The sequence below is a fragment of the Chelmon rostratus genome, chromosome 18 (genome assembly GCF_017976325.1).
Source record: "Chelmon rostratus isolate fCheRos1 chromosome 18, fCheRos1.pri, whole genome shotgun sequence".
Taxonomy (NCBI): domain Eukaryota; kingdom Metazoa; phylum Chordata; class Actinopteri; order Chaetodontiformes; family Chaetodontidae; genus Chelmon; species Chelmon rostratus.
In genome coordinates, this window is record NC_055675.1 from 14,783,626 (window position 1) to 14,798,313 (window position 14,688).

Genomic DNA, 14,688 nt, shown 5'->3' on the forward strand with positions numbered 1-14,688 from the left:
GGAGCACAGAGGATTTTCTTTTTCTTTTTTATCACTTCTAAAATGTCTCCTCTTCATGAAAGAGGGCTTGAAGACACCAAGCAAACAGAAAGGAGTTTCTGTTTGTTTGAGGTTCTTTTGTATATTTGAGTACAAATGAAAGGGTCACATTGGTATACCGAAAGTACCTGATGCATGCCCTGGGTTTGGCAACGATGACAAACAGTGTGGTTATGAATGTACAATACTGTATATGACAATGCTGCTTGGGTTTCATAAAACATTCAGACTGGTTTTTACAAAGGCAGTGGGGAGCTGAGAATATGCAGTAATATGCAGGTCTGTAATTGTATGTTCATGATATGGAGCATACTATAAATGTGGGTGGGGGCAGAGTCTCTAATTGACCTGAGTTTTTTAATAAGCAAATGTACTTCTGTTACTTTGGTGTTAAGTTTTATGATGCTGTGTAAAGTTTGATGAGATAAAATCACTTTGCAGACAGTAGCTAGTAATATTGATGAGCCAGAAAGTTCTGATCAGCAAAGTTTTAGAAATGCTGAAGTCGTTACTCCAGTTTACAAAGAAAATTTCTTAGCAACCACAGACGCTCTCTAAATGTAAATGTTTTTCATGTCATTTAAATGTTTGGGGTATTTTTTTGCACATTTTATTTATCTTCTTATGTGATGAAATTTGCGAGGAATATAGTTATGGTGGAGAAATCAGTCACATTTAAAGGTATTAACTATAAGTAAGATTAATTTAATCCTTAAAACTCCGCCACGTCCAATTCAACTGTAATTGAAGGACATATACCTGATGATAGTGGTGGTAGTAGTAAGTAGTAGTAGTAGTAGTAGTAAATTTGCAAATCTTCAGAAATGAATCCTCAATATCACATCAATGTTATAAATCACGGGTGGGGTCGTATATGGCAAATTATAAATACAAAAAAGGCGACAAAGAAAATAACACAAAACAGTGGTCTATTCCGTTTTTCCGAGCGGTCCCTGAACGCAACACGTGCGTCGCGGTTGATATTACGTCAGTGCGTCATTGCGCCTGCCAGAGAATCGTAAATAGATGCAGAGTGTCGCGCTTTCCAAGAGATATAGACAAACTTTTTTTGTTGTTGTTGAAGTTGAAGAGCTATTCTGTCTAAGTTAATTTGTGGGGACGAGCTTACAGTGAAAATGGCTGATATCAGGAGCCAATACAGCTACCAACATGCTAAACCAGATGAGCTGCAAGGACAAACGTACGTGGATGAAGCTCTCGGTCTTCAGTGGAATTTGGAGGCCCAACAAGCAGCTTTCACAAGACCACATTCTGACAGAGACCGTGTTCTGCAGCCAAGGTATGTGCTGAACGAGCTAATGGCTAACATCATTCAGAAGGAAGGCTGCTGTGGAGCTGCTGGCACCAGACAACGTAAAATTGCTCTAAAGTGTCAGTTTGTCTGGGATAATTCATAGAGATGAAGGAAAACCTGATGTGAACACTCAGTGATAGCAAGTGTCTGAGGGGAAAAGTGGCTTATTTGCTGTTTGAACCGCCAGAAGGGAAGAAGAGTGTCAGCTCGGCCAGGGTCTGTGTTAATATTTGGCACCTTGGCCTCGGGGAAATTTCAGACATGCCAGTGACCCCCATCTCTGACTGCTCCCCCTTTCCCTTTATGTTTCGCAACAGCTGAGGAAAAGTACCCAACCCATTTGTATCAGAGGGTTGCTGTACGTCTGCTCTCACTTAATCCAACAAACATTGTGCAAGAGGACTTCCAGGAACTTGAGAAGAACATGGAGTTGTTTTGCTGCTCCCTCCAGACTGACATGAGAAAGAGATTTATCTTCTGGAGGGAGTGCGAGGTTAAATTTGTTCATGCACAAGCACTCAGACACACACTGTTTTGGAAAACAGTTGGCAAGTTAACTTGTGAATTAACATCACATGTAAGGAGAGCTGCAAGATTTTCCTCGCTGGGCTGGAAATTCCTCTCGTGGCAATATGAGCTGTTAACAACAGCCCTGCGCTTCCACAGCACTCGTGAAATTGATGTACATGTAATACTTTCATATTTTTATAGCGATAAAATTAGCTAAAACAAGGAGACAGAAAGGGTGTGGAGCCTCACCAAGCTTTATTTACATGCGCACCATTTCTTATACAAACTAGATTACAATTCAAAATGGAATACACAGGAAAAATACCCACTAACATCAAGTCGAGAAGAAGCAAGATTAATAAAGGGCAAAGTTCAAAGGGCAAAGTTCAGAGGGCGTATGGAGGGGAGCTGGCCTGGGCCTCTAAACAAGGATGGAAAAGGTTTCAGAGACGATAATGAAAAGGAAATGTCCAAGAGGTGATTAAGGTATCTAGTGGTATGTCTCTTCTTTTTTTCTTTCTTTTCTTTTTTTTTTTTTGCTTCTCTTAGCTTTAAATTTGCACGTGTTGTGCTGCAGGTGCGTGCGTGTGTGTGTTGGGCACGAGAGGAGATCATCTGTGCCTGAATGAAGCAGTAGCACTGAGTGGTTGTGTGGAACGCCTGCTCCACTATGACTAAGTGTAAACTATCTCCCCGAACAGCCAACACATTTTACACTGAATGTACAAAATGTAAGGAGCACCACCCTGCGATTGAGATTTGCAGTTTATCAAGGATCAATAACCCCTCTTTAAATAGAAAGGATTACATGGTTCCCTGGAGTCACCTTGTCAGTCTTCTTCACAGGAGGAGTAAAGCGCTCCTGAAATTCGGTACAATCAGAGTAGATGAATTTAAACGCTTAGCAGTTCAGGTGATGGCTCAGGATTCCTGCTGCCAAAAGACACGTGATAAATGCTCCGTATATTTTAGCTGTGACACGGCGAAGGAAATTCCAACTCGTTGTCAGAGAGCGGTTTAACCGCGTCGATGTTACGACCAAACGCTAGCTGAGAGCACCGGGACGTGAGCCTACTGTACTCCACGTGGAATAAAACAAGTGTGAAGCTGAGGAACGTCCGTTAAGGAGGATTTCCCTGCGTCTGAGTCCATGTACACACACTCGCAATAATAAACCTGTTAATACGGGAGGATGGTGCAAGTGCTGCACTGTGAGACCTGATTTTGAAAATAGAAAGTGTGTGTTTGAGTGCTAAAGACACAGGGTTCCTCTCTGTATTTCTGTATTACAATTTCTGTCGCAGGACGGCACCATTGGAAGGGTCAAGGAGGGGTTGGGGGGTGGTGGGGGGTACAGCTAGTTCATGCACTAAACCTCAGATAGCACAGTAGATCATTCTAGCCAACCATGCACACACACTCCTCCGCCTTGGCCTCAAAGTGATATACACACATCTGTACACTATTATACACAGCGGGGCATACACTTCCATACACAGAGAAGGGATACCAGGGTCTCCAGATGCTACAACAATGGTGCTTTCCACCATTTAAAAAAAATCTGGTTCAACAATTGAATCGCTGGTAACAGTGTTCCCTCCTTCCCGACGTGTAACATTGTTCATTATTTCTTCAATTTTACCTTCAGAGGTATCACAAATCCAAGGGTCAAGTACTACATGAGTATATAGGACATACAGCGAGTATATATGCATTTCACACAATTCATAATGCATAAATACATGCATACAGTCGGCTGTGCTGTATGCAGCATGAGGGATAGTGAGGGATTTACACGTCCTTGTGAGATTAAATCAACAGAATTAAACTCCACAGATTGACAAATACACACACACACACACACACACACACACACATACATCAGTATGTACTCAAGAGATACAGGAAATCACCTGCAGGAGCACCAGGCGTGTCCATGAGGGGATGTGTGTATGTGTGTCACGAGTCCAACAAGAGGAAAAAAAAAAAAAAACTATGACGGCAAAACCAAAAATAACAGACCGCGTGAAGTCTTAATCCTGACATTTATCTTCCTTCCTCCTCTTCATCTTGACGGCCCGAAGTTCACAGGTTACAAGTTCACGAACACAAAGCATTACTGTTTTTATCAAGAAATGTTAAAATACCATTAGAATGTGACTTGATGTTACTTAAACGGGAAGCCTCCCTTTTCCCCCCTGAGTGATTCTATATATGCATAACAAGCCCCACAAGCTCATGACAAGAAAACAGCAGAGCTTAACACAGATCCCTGGTATTCTTTTTTTTTTCTATCTACTGTACGTGTGTGTAATGTATGTGTGTGCGTGTGTGTGTGTAAGTGTGCTGTGATTTGGCTGCCAGCATATCCTACTGTTTGTTTCAAGTAATTTGGCAATATACAGAGATAGCTTATTGTTTTACTCGAGAAACAAATGGCTTCTAGAGGAATGAGCCTAAAACCCTGCTCCCCCCCACCCCCGGCGTCTACAGGTTCAACCTCGCCGTGCTACACGTGGCTGCAGCTTTGGGCTTCTGCAGGTCGTGGGTAAAAACAGAAACAAAATGAACACACAAAATGCACGGCTTGCTCTCGGGGCGGGATTCAACACTGTTTACATAGCACCTGTTATGGTGTGGAAATGTTCACAACCCTAGGACACAGGTATTCATTTTGGCTACATCATATGCAGTGATTAACAACCTCAACAGAACTCACCAGAAGTCTAAGAACAGACAGAGAGGGATCTTTCCCCTTGCTTCTTGAACTTTCCACTGCCCTGCACTGTACAATTATCCATGACAGAGATTTTCTTCCTCTTGTCTTTTTTCTTTTTTTTTTTTAACCGTCAGATATATGCAAAAGACAACAAATGTTTTAATATTCATCTAATTGTAATGAAACCCTCAGTATGCGGCATTTAATTTAATTCAAGCAATTCATAAGAACAAAACTGGAAGTGCATGGCATCAATATGACAAATCTTAACTTATTAGGGTTCTGAAGTTTTGCAACCTGGGGCAAAGTGTAGGTTTGTCTGTTTGTGTGTTGCATGTACTGTATGCATTGCATACTGCACGCTCAGCGAGTTAGATACTCCTTTTCATCTTTTCATTTCATCAATACACCAACTTTTTTTTGTACAGACATGTATGATGCAGAAACAATTATGATAAAACAGAAATTCCAAAAAACAAACACTGAACATTTAAAATCACCAAGTGAGGACAGAGGGATTTTTTTTTTCCAACATAACACATCCCAGGAAACTACTGGATCAGATTTACACCACATCACTTCTTGATTTTTTCACTTTACACGTTTGTCTTTTTTGTTGTCTTCAACGGGAACAACTGCACCGTGCACGCCTTCAGTCTTTGCTTGATATTTAGTTCTTGTATTCCACCTGAAACCTCTTCTGATAAAACAGTCTCTCTTTGATATCAACAGACTGGGTGTCAAAGGAAAATTGCATAATTCTAAGATTTGTGAGTTTGACATAGCTTTGTTTTTGTTGTTGTTGTTGTTGTTGTTTCACAGAAGGATTTGAGGGCTGATGTGCAGCATCTCTAGAGTCTGTTGGATCGTTCTTGGTTCAGCAGTGTGCGAGCGAAGGTAAAGCTCTCGAGAGGAAGTCTTTTTCTGTAAACACAGGGTTTGTATTTTACGTTGTGCTGATGGCAGGTTTGGCAAAAAGGATGTTGTGTGTCTGATCTTCTCTTGCACTGCACAGTTCAGACCTGAAGAGATAAAGGACAAGATGATTATGTCTTATTAGTGTACTGAACTTAAATGCAAGAAAAGTCCTAAAGTCAAACATTTCTACGAGGGATGTGCCTCTTAGATTGGTTATTGGCCGAAGTCACCAATTTTGTTCTGCTCTGTCCATTTGCATTAGAATGTGAATCTTCTTAAAGCTGCTTCCTGCATGCGCTTCACAACGCATGTCAATGGGAAGGCAGTAGTATGCCTTTACTGTGATAGTGTTGACTGTAAGCTAATGTTTACAGAGATGTACTTCATAGACGCTGATTAGGACTTTTTATTAGCTTTTTGGCACATTATATTACATGTTAAGCAAATATTTATTAATGAAAATGGCCCAGGAAACGATTAAAAATGAACTTTTAGCAATTGAAGTTAGAAAAGATTACTGGAGAAGCAACTTTGTTTAGCAGGTTGGTGTCGGTTTGATAAAAAGTTTCAAGAACAGATGCAGGAGCATGTAATTATGTATAGAGAACTTCTTCTATGTGGATTCACAGAAGCACAGCACTGACTTGGTTGCGGTTTATAACAGCAATCAGTGCTTTTTTTTCTGTATCAGTTTACACCAGTCATTCTACAGCACAAAAATCTTTGAAATTGATTGATTTTCACAAGCCTAGGGAAGCATGATGGTATATTTCCACTTATTGTTATGTGATCAGCAGTTACACTCTCATTTACAGTTTACACATATCTTTGTCAGTTCACACAGAGACTTTTACAGGGTTAACATTTGAGAAAAAAAGAGCACAAGTGTTGGATCTGTGCTTAGTACTGGCTGTACCCTGAGTTTAGGTGTTGGAATCAATGTTGCGGGAGAAAAGGTTGGATCAGTGCATCCCTAACTCATAAATCTACATATGCTCACCACTGCTCAAACGGCACCAGTACACATAAAACTCAAACATACACACCTGCTCTGTTCCTTCCTGGCCTGACCCTCTCAACCAGGTACCCAGCTCTGAGAGGTCTGCTTGGTGGTTGTGAAGTTGCCGACTCCATTCATGTTGGCCAGAGAGTCAAAGTTAAAGTCCAGGCCATCTGCGTCCATCAGCTCGTTCCTGATGATGGAGTCCATATCGCACTCCAGGCTGCTGTTGAACATGTCCAGGTCCAGATCTGTGGGGAAACGGTCCTGGCAGATCCCTCCACTGCTGTTAACGGTTCCGTTTAGAAAGATCGATGTGTCGATCTGCATGGAAGAAGAACCATTTCCTCCCAAGGGTGAGAGCAGGAGCTGCTGCTTAGCATTTGCCAGAGCGTTAGCCTCGTTTGCTAGGTTCAGGCCTCCGTTTAAAGACCTCAGGGAGCTCTGGTTGTGGTTGTTACTTTGCAGCATTTCTCCTTGGCTGCCCTGAACTCCTCCTGTGGTCCCAAAGGTCATAACGGGATCATTACGGAGCATGAGGCCACGCCGAGAGTTCTGGGAAATGACGGCGGCGGCGCTGGCCTGTGACATCAGTGGGTCAGACTGGGTCATCATGACATCGCTGTGGCTGTGGCTGTCAGAGTTGAGCAGGTCTTGTAGTGTCTGACTGCCAAAGCGAGACAGGCTGATGCTGGAGAAGGAGGTCTGCTTGTTCTCCTGGATGGTCTGCATGGGGGACGGACGCAGAGAGGAGCCCGTCGTGTGGGGGCCAAAGATGGAGTTGCTGTAACCATTAACTCCACCGTTAGAAGGAGAGTTGGAGGAAGGAGAGGAGGTGGAGGATGGTGAGCCTAGACCGTTGGGTTTGGACCCAAAATTGAACCCTGAGGAGCCATTTGGAGTGGCCTGTCCTGTAACGGTTGGCACCAGGTTATCCAGCAACTCATCCATCAGGTCATCTGTGAGTCCATCATTCAGGTTCATTGTACCTGCCAGGTCTGCCAGGCGGGGCAGCTCAGTCGGGACAGACTTCCCATTGGTCGTGGCGTTGCCGGGTGACAGCGCTCTGCCAGGGCTGGAGTAGAGCATAGGCGAGAGAGGAGGCTCGTCATCGGGCACCTCGTCTAGCTCAGGGTTGGCCAGAATGGGTGAGAGGCGACCGCTCAGCGTGCTGGCGTTGGAATTAGTACGTGAGCGGAAGTCTGTCCAGGCGTCCAGCTCCTCGCTGCTGCGTGACGTTGGGCTTCCAGGCCACTTGGAGAGACCTGAAGGACTGTCTGCGCCGCCTTCACCGGCTGCAGCGGCTGCAGCCTGCAGGGCAGCCTTCTTCTTGGCAGCGCGGCCACGGGCGGACTTGGTGTACTTGTTGCTGTTATCCATGGAGACTGCACGGCGGCGAGGAGCCTTTCCACCCTTCCCTCCCTCTGGGTTGATCATCCACCAGGAACTCTTCCCTGTTCCCTCGTTCTGGACACGGATGAAACGGCTGTGGAGGGAAAGGTTGTGCCGGATGGAGTTCTGTAATGCAAAGGAGAGAAAGAGAAGAGACTATGTTGGATGATGTGCGTAAAATCCTTTAGAAACAATTGCCTAAACAGTCATCAATATTGATTTGTTGAATTGTTCCTTTCCTTTTACCGATACAACATTCAATGAATACCCCTCATTAAGTCCAACACAGATCCATAAACCACCCACTACTACTGATTCTGCAGCGATGTAAACACTCGTGGTGACTAGACACACAAACAAAGCAAAAATCCTGTCGTTTCAATTGTTCATTCACTAAATATAGACAAAAAGACATTAACGTGCAGCAGCACTTAGCGCTGATGTCTGCATTGTTCCCACTGTAGCTTTTGTGTTGTGGGTATAAAAGAGAAAAGCGAGACAGTGGTCTATAATCAAGCGTCTCCTCGATCATGAATGGCACATACAAAGAGCCCCTGTGTTGCTTAAGGGGTGCATTCTGTGTCAGATCATGTGTGTTTGTGCATGCCTGAGTCCTGGGTGGTGTATATTGATCAGCTCTGAGCTCCTTCCTTGTACGAGACCCAAAGGCTCATTGTAGGAGAACTGGTGCACATGACAGCCCCTGGTGATGGTCAAGAGTTTTATTCACAACACAAAGATGTATGTACACAAGAAAGACTTGAACTGCAATAACCCTGTTGAATCTCTACTGTCTTTGTTTACATTTACATCCATCAGACAGACTTTCTTTCTTAGTGTACACTGATGTTGTAGTGGTTGTACTTGTTTTTAGCCCTGCTAGTGGCATGGCTCTATGCTGGCATGCTCAAGTGAGCGTTTAGCTCAAAGCACTGCTACAGCCTCACAGAACCTCACAGAACCGCTAGCATGGAGACTCTTAATATAATTTTTTAATTTTATTCACTTTATTGATCCCAAACTGGGAAATTATTCTCTGCATTTCACCCATCACTGTTTTTGAAACACACACATGCACATGCAACATGCAACATGCAGTGAAACACACAGGAGCAGTGGGCTGCCGCATCAGGCGCCCGGGGAGCATATAGGGGGGCTAAGTGCCTTGCTCAAGGGGAAATCGAACCGGTGACCTTCCGATCACAACTTGTATAACCTTTGTTACATTTCAGTCCGACTGATTATTGAAGTGCTTATCCTGGGGGAGACCAGTTGCTGTCAGAGAACAGAGGCACTGAGACCTGGATCTGATGGAATCATTAGTGAACCAACAGGGATTTTAGATTGATGTCACAAAGATGGGCTATATTTAAACTACAAGAGAGGAGACAAAGGCCAGGAAACCACATTAGTGTTTCATGAAACTACAGCACCATTATAACAAGAGTAGCCTTTAAACCTTTATAAAACTGCATTTTGTGGAATATTCCAGAAAATTTGTATATATGGTGTTGACCTTTTTCACTTGACTTTTGTCTTATTACACTTCTTTTTTTTCTCCTCTTTTCGTGCCCCAGAACCTACCTAGGCCTTGTTGAATTCATTATTTTGCCTGTCTCCTTTTCTTTCCATGCCCCCTTCCTCTTCCGCAATTTCTGCTGTTTCACAAACACATAGCTCTTATGGGCCTTGAGGGACTCTGGGGCTATGCTATATCCTCCCATGTAAACAACCCAACCGCCATCCACAACAAGCACACATTTTTCCCTCTCTGTTTTCCTCCTGTGTATATTTTTACTCCCTAAAACAGAACAGATTTCTGGGTTCCAAACGACGAGGGCCAACATTTTCAAGTTTTTGTGGGAATAACAGTATTGTTTTCCATGAAGCAGCCCCGTCTGTCCTGGGCAACAGTTTACAGACAATTTGGTCCGGATTGTTTTTCTGGTCAAAGGCAGTTCAGTCAGAGAGGAGAAAGAGCAGGCTTAAGTTACCGTTCTGACTGCTACGTTGGCAAAGTAAGAAAGCTTAATCTCTGGGGCCAAACTGAACCTATGACCCAATGTGAGTGGGTGTCTGTTTGAGCATGAATGTGTGTGTTTGTGGTAGATACATGTGCCCCATTTTGCATTTGCAGACTCTTCAGTGTTTGTAAATGCAAACGTAGTTTTCTACAAGACTGTCTGCTTTATGTGACCACTGCTGTGTATTAGAGAATCCATGAAAAGTTGCATTTAATCATGAATGGTGCGTGTATGTGAACGCACGTTTCCTGTGTGTGTGTGTGTGTGTGTGTGTGTGTGTGTGTTCTGTGAAATGAGGTAAGATGAGAAGAGATACCAGTGAGACCAGTGTTTATCCTCTGCCAGCATCTCTCGAGGCATGACGTAATGCTGCTTTATTACAGAACATTTTACAGACACGCATGCACACACATACACACACACACACATAAACACAGAAGCTAAATGTTTCCAGCTGCCAGGGGGATGTAACTAATGGCAAAGGACAGACTTTGTAAAGGAAAAAGAGAACTTTTGGAGGGGTGAATGAATGCAGAATGAATGGAATGTGAGTTTCCTTCCCTCACTGCTGTAAACATTTACCTGCCAGCACCTGACACTTCATCAATCCTTTTCCCTCGCTTCATCCTACACCACCTTTATCCCCGCACCTCCCCAACCCCTCCTCCAAACGAAGCCAGTTGTTTAATGTTTCTCTTTTCCGTGCCACTGCTCGTATCCTTCAAATGTCAGGTGCGATATTTCTAACTCGGTGTGATGGAGCAGCAATAAAAGGAAATGGGACATCTGCAACCAAAGCATGGACAGTGATAAAAAAAAAGGGTGCCAAGAGAAAATGTGTGAGTGATGGTGAGAAAGAGAGTGAGAAGATGATGATTGCAGGGTGAAAGAAAGAAAAATGTTCCTGCTATGTATCAGTATTACGTGTGATGTATGAGTGTAGTGCGTAGTAGTAGTGGCTCTTCCCACACACTCTTCCTCACAAACCCTGTTAGTCTGGATAATTAAAAGATTTCCAGGATATATTTTCTATATATTTTATTCACCTCCATTTTGTCTGGATGGAGCAGAAGTCTCAGTTGTGATGATGTTGGCGAACAAAACCTAAACTATCTGCACACACTTGTGGTTCTGTGAGTGGAAAATAAGTTGTTTTATGATTTTAGCGGGCTGACCTTTTAGCCATTTCTGTCTGGATATTTTCTTTGCTTCAGATTTCATGCAGACATTCAGTCTCTCCTGCAGACCACAACATCTCATTTCTGGCTGCCAGGATTGTTACTGCGTTTAATGACACAATCAATCATATTATTTAACTTCCCAGGAGTTCATTAAAAGACTCTTAAATCACACCTGAGTTTGGTAGCAGCCTTCATACTTCACTAAACATGACTGAACTCTGGGGGAAAACGGCTTCAGATGTGGAAAAAGAGTCTCCAAAGGCTATGTGTGTACAAAATATTAGGAAAATCTCCATAATACACACTGGGGAGTCCCTTCTTTTGTGCGATCTAAACCCCAACTCCTGTATCTTAAATGTAATTCATCAGCCCGTCTCCTCCTCTACATCTCATCTCCCCTTCATAACTGAAACAGACGCAGTAGCTGAAATCAATACAGCGTTATGGCTCTTTCTTGGAATCCTCTGCTCTATTTAATTTATTCTTGTGCTTTTATTTCAAAACGTGTCCCTTTAATGCAGTGCTCCATGTGTGATTGAATAACCATGACTCTTTTATGTCTTGTTATTTGCAGAATGTATGCACTTTATGGGTTTGTGTGTGTGTGTGTGTGTGTGTGTGTGTGTGTGTGTGTGTGTACATGGCACATCGCTGTGTGAGTGGGATACTGTATGCTCTCTACTGTACAGCTCCTCTGGGGTATTCCCAAAGTCCATTAATAAAAACAGCTCACTGAGACGGCAGCTCTGATTCATAACTCCTACTATGCAGCCACAAGAGCTAAATAACACACACATACACACACACATAGACTAACACAGCTCGCAGGAACAACCTTCCAAGGGATAATGATGCTGTTGAAACTGCCTGCTAATGTTAGGGAGCTTTTTCTCTTTCTAATTTTTCCTCACCATTCTTCTGTTGTGTACCCTCCTCCTCCTCATGCTCTCTAATTTGAGCGTTCATCTCGGAGAGGTGAATTAACACATTGGGCTCTGGCTCGGTTGACGTGCAGGTTCGTGAGCTAACTTTGCTTTCATTCCTGGCATTTTTTCCTCAAGTCTGTGCTTTGAAAGAGTAGTTTTGACATTTGGTAAATATGCACATTCTTTTTTTTAACCAAGAGTGAAATGAGACGACTGATACCACCTTAATTTCCCAGAATGTCAAACTATTCCTTTAATTAACATAAAGCACCATGAAAACCTGCTTTAGGGGTTATCTCATCTCAGGTTATCTCACTCTAGTCATGAACAACAAATATCTGATAGCTAGCTGACTGTAGTTCTTAAATCATGAGTAACATTTATTGTTTTATATCTTTATATCTCTATATATATTAATATTTAAAATTGCTGTATATTTCTTGATTTTAATAGTTTGTTCCTCATGACAGATTGTTCGTGAGACCGGTTATCCAGGTTCAACAGTGTAACAAGCAAATTCAAAGATAGCCTGACAAAGCTGAACTTGCTTCATGAGACAGGCCCCAGCTGTGTGTGCGTGTGTGTGTGTGTGTGTGTGTGTGTGTGTGCACACCAGCTGCAGCCAGAGCTCAGGAACACAGAGGCCTTTTTGTCCGTCAGCAACATGTGGGAACAATTAATCACTGTCAGCAACCACGCTAGGAATCTCTCTCTCCTTTCTTTCATTATTCAGATTTTTGAAGGTGCGTAGGTGCATTTATGTAAATCTGAATGTAGATGATGTGTGTACATTAAACATTTTAAAGTGGCTTTTTGAGGAGGCGTTTAATTCTACTGTGAGGAAATAAGACTTATTCATGACCATGTATGCATGTTGTAAATGTATAGAAATTAATGCTGGAACTCAGACTCAAGGGGTTACTCAGAAAGCAGGTTTCTCTGATTGGTTCAGATGATTCTATGAGTGCTTTCTAATTGGCTGTAGCTGTCCTAGCTTCAGCTGTGGTGATTGGTGGAGAGAAATTGCTGTGCGTAGCCAGGCAGTACAGAAAAGGGAGGGTCTGCATGGTATTGCAAGTGTATTTCATCACCCAGCTACAGCACATATCTGAACTCAAATGTATGAACTGGGTCAGTTCCACTTTGCCAGGTTCCTGTACCCTGTGCGTGCCTGAGAGAAACATTTTACTGGTCAGCCCAACCCTGACACAGCCTCCCCTGCCTTTAGCTGTAAGGAAATGCAGAGAAAAACACACACAAAAAAGCCGTTAACACACACACACTCACAGCTCATCACGTACTGAGCTACAGGAAGGCGTTAGGTCAGGGGGTTACAGTGTCATGGAGCCTGGAGACAGCACTGTGTCAAAGGTCAAAGTGCTTTGAGGTTGAAGCGCTCGCCTCATACATGTCAGCCCCGCCCTCTCGACCCTGCCACCACTGCTGTGATTGGACCAATTCTGTGACCCAAGCCTCACACCTCTGGTGTACTTAACCACCCATTGACACAGTGTGTATGTGTGTGTGAGTCCCGGCCAAACATAACCACACGTTATCAGCCATTATGTAAACCAGCACTAATCTGCTTCTAATGTCAACAGTGCCCACTGCTGGGTCAAGCGTACAACTTGCGCAACATTAGTTACCTTTAAGGCGAGGGTTTGACAATGGGCTGTGGTTAAAGTCATGCTTGTCTTGCCCTGAAGTGTTCTTTCTTTAGAGAACGCAAACAAGATTAACTTAGTGCAAACAGGCGAGCAGGTAGCGTCTTAGAAAATGAATGATAGATGAATGAAGTATGAAAGCAAACGTCATTGCTGTTTTGTTTTGTTTTTTTGTTTCCTGGCGTACGGGCACATTTGCAGTTTATTTATACGCAAGAAACAAACAAAAGCCTAGGCCTAAGATTTTTCAGCCACAAAAGCTATTATTCAAATGTGCCAAATACAAATACAAGTTCTATTTCAGACATATGTATCTCTAATGTAAAAATGAAAAAATCATCTTATTAAAAGCAGCAATATTTTTCTGGAGATGAACTTTTAACATTATAGTTAAAGGGGAATGACACAAAGCAAAATAAATATTTTGATGACATACCAACTCATGTCAGCCTCAAAAATCAATCATTCAACCAACAGACAGAGACAGACACAAATAAGAGCCTATGGTGGTTTTAGCTGCAAATGAATTTAATTTTATAGACTAATGAAACTCCTGTTGTGGAAAAATGAACATCTGAATGAAGAAACCTATACATCTGTTGTTTTTTAGATACTCACATAATGTGCACTTTATATAAACATGTGTAACTACTCTGTAAAGTACAAAAATGAAATGTACACACATTTTGCTGTCACATCACAGTCACCCTCAAACATTGTGACAAAAATTGTGTGCCGTGTAGGATGGTACCACATTCGGGGGTATGCAGACTTGTTCCACATGTGCATACGAGACCATGATGGTGACCACCTGACAGGAAGTTTGTTGTATTTGACAGATTTCTAGTGTGTGCGCAGTCTGTGCCCTTGTGGTGCGAGCAGTCTACTTGGCCGCAGATTTTAGGCTGACGGAACTTACTTCTCGGAGCCTTGCGGCCACGCAGTCACGGCCACCGTGGCTTGGTAAAAGTAGTGGAGGAGAGCAGTGAAAGTGTAGCAA

General features: G+C 42.9%; 1 protein-coding gene across 1 annotated transcript in view; it reads right to left on the reverse strand.

Moving 5' to 3' along the window:
- Positions 1 to 2,102: 2,102 nt before the first annotated feature.
- Positions 2,103 to 14,688, reverse strand: part of foxo3b (forkhead box O3b) — a 43,957-nt gene continuing 31,371 nt past the window's right edge. The window contains exons 3-4 of the mRNA XM_041958672.1: positions 6,548 to 8,019; positions 2,103 to 5,605 (exon numbers count right to left, since the gene is read on the reverse strand). Of these exons, the coding sequence (XP_041814606.1) occupies positions 6,577 to 8,019 (1,443 nt within the window). The 3' untranslated portion in view covers positions 2,103 to 5,605; positions 6,548 to 6,576. The remainder of the gene's footprint in view (positions 5,606 to 6,547; positions 8,020 to 14,688) is intronic.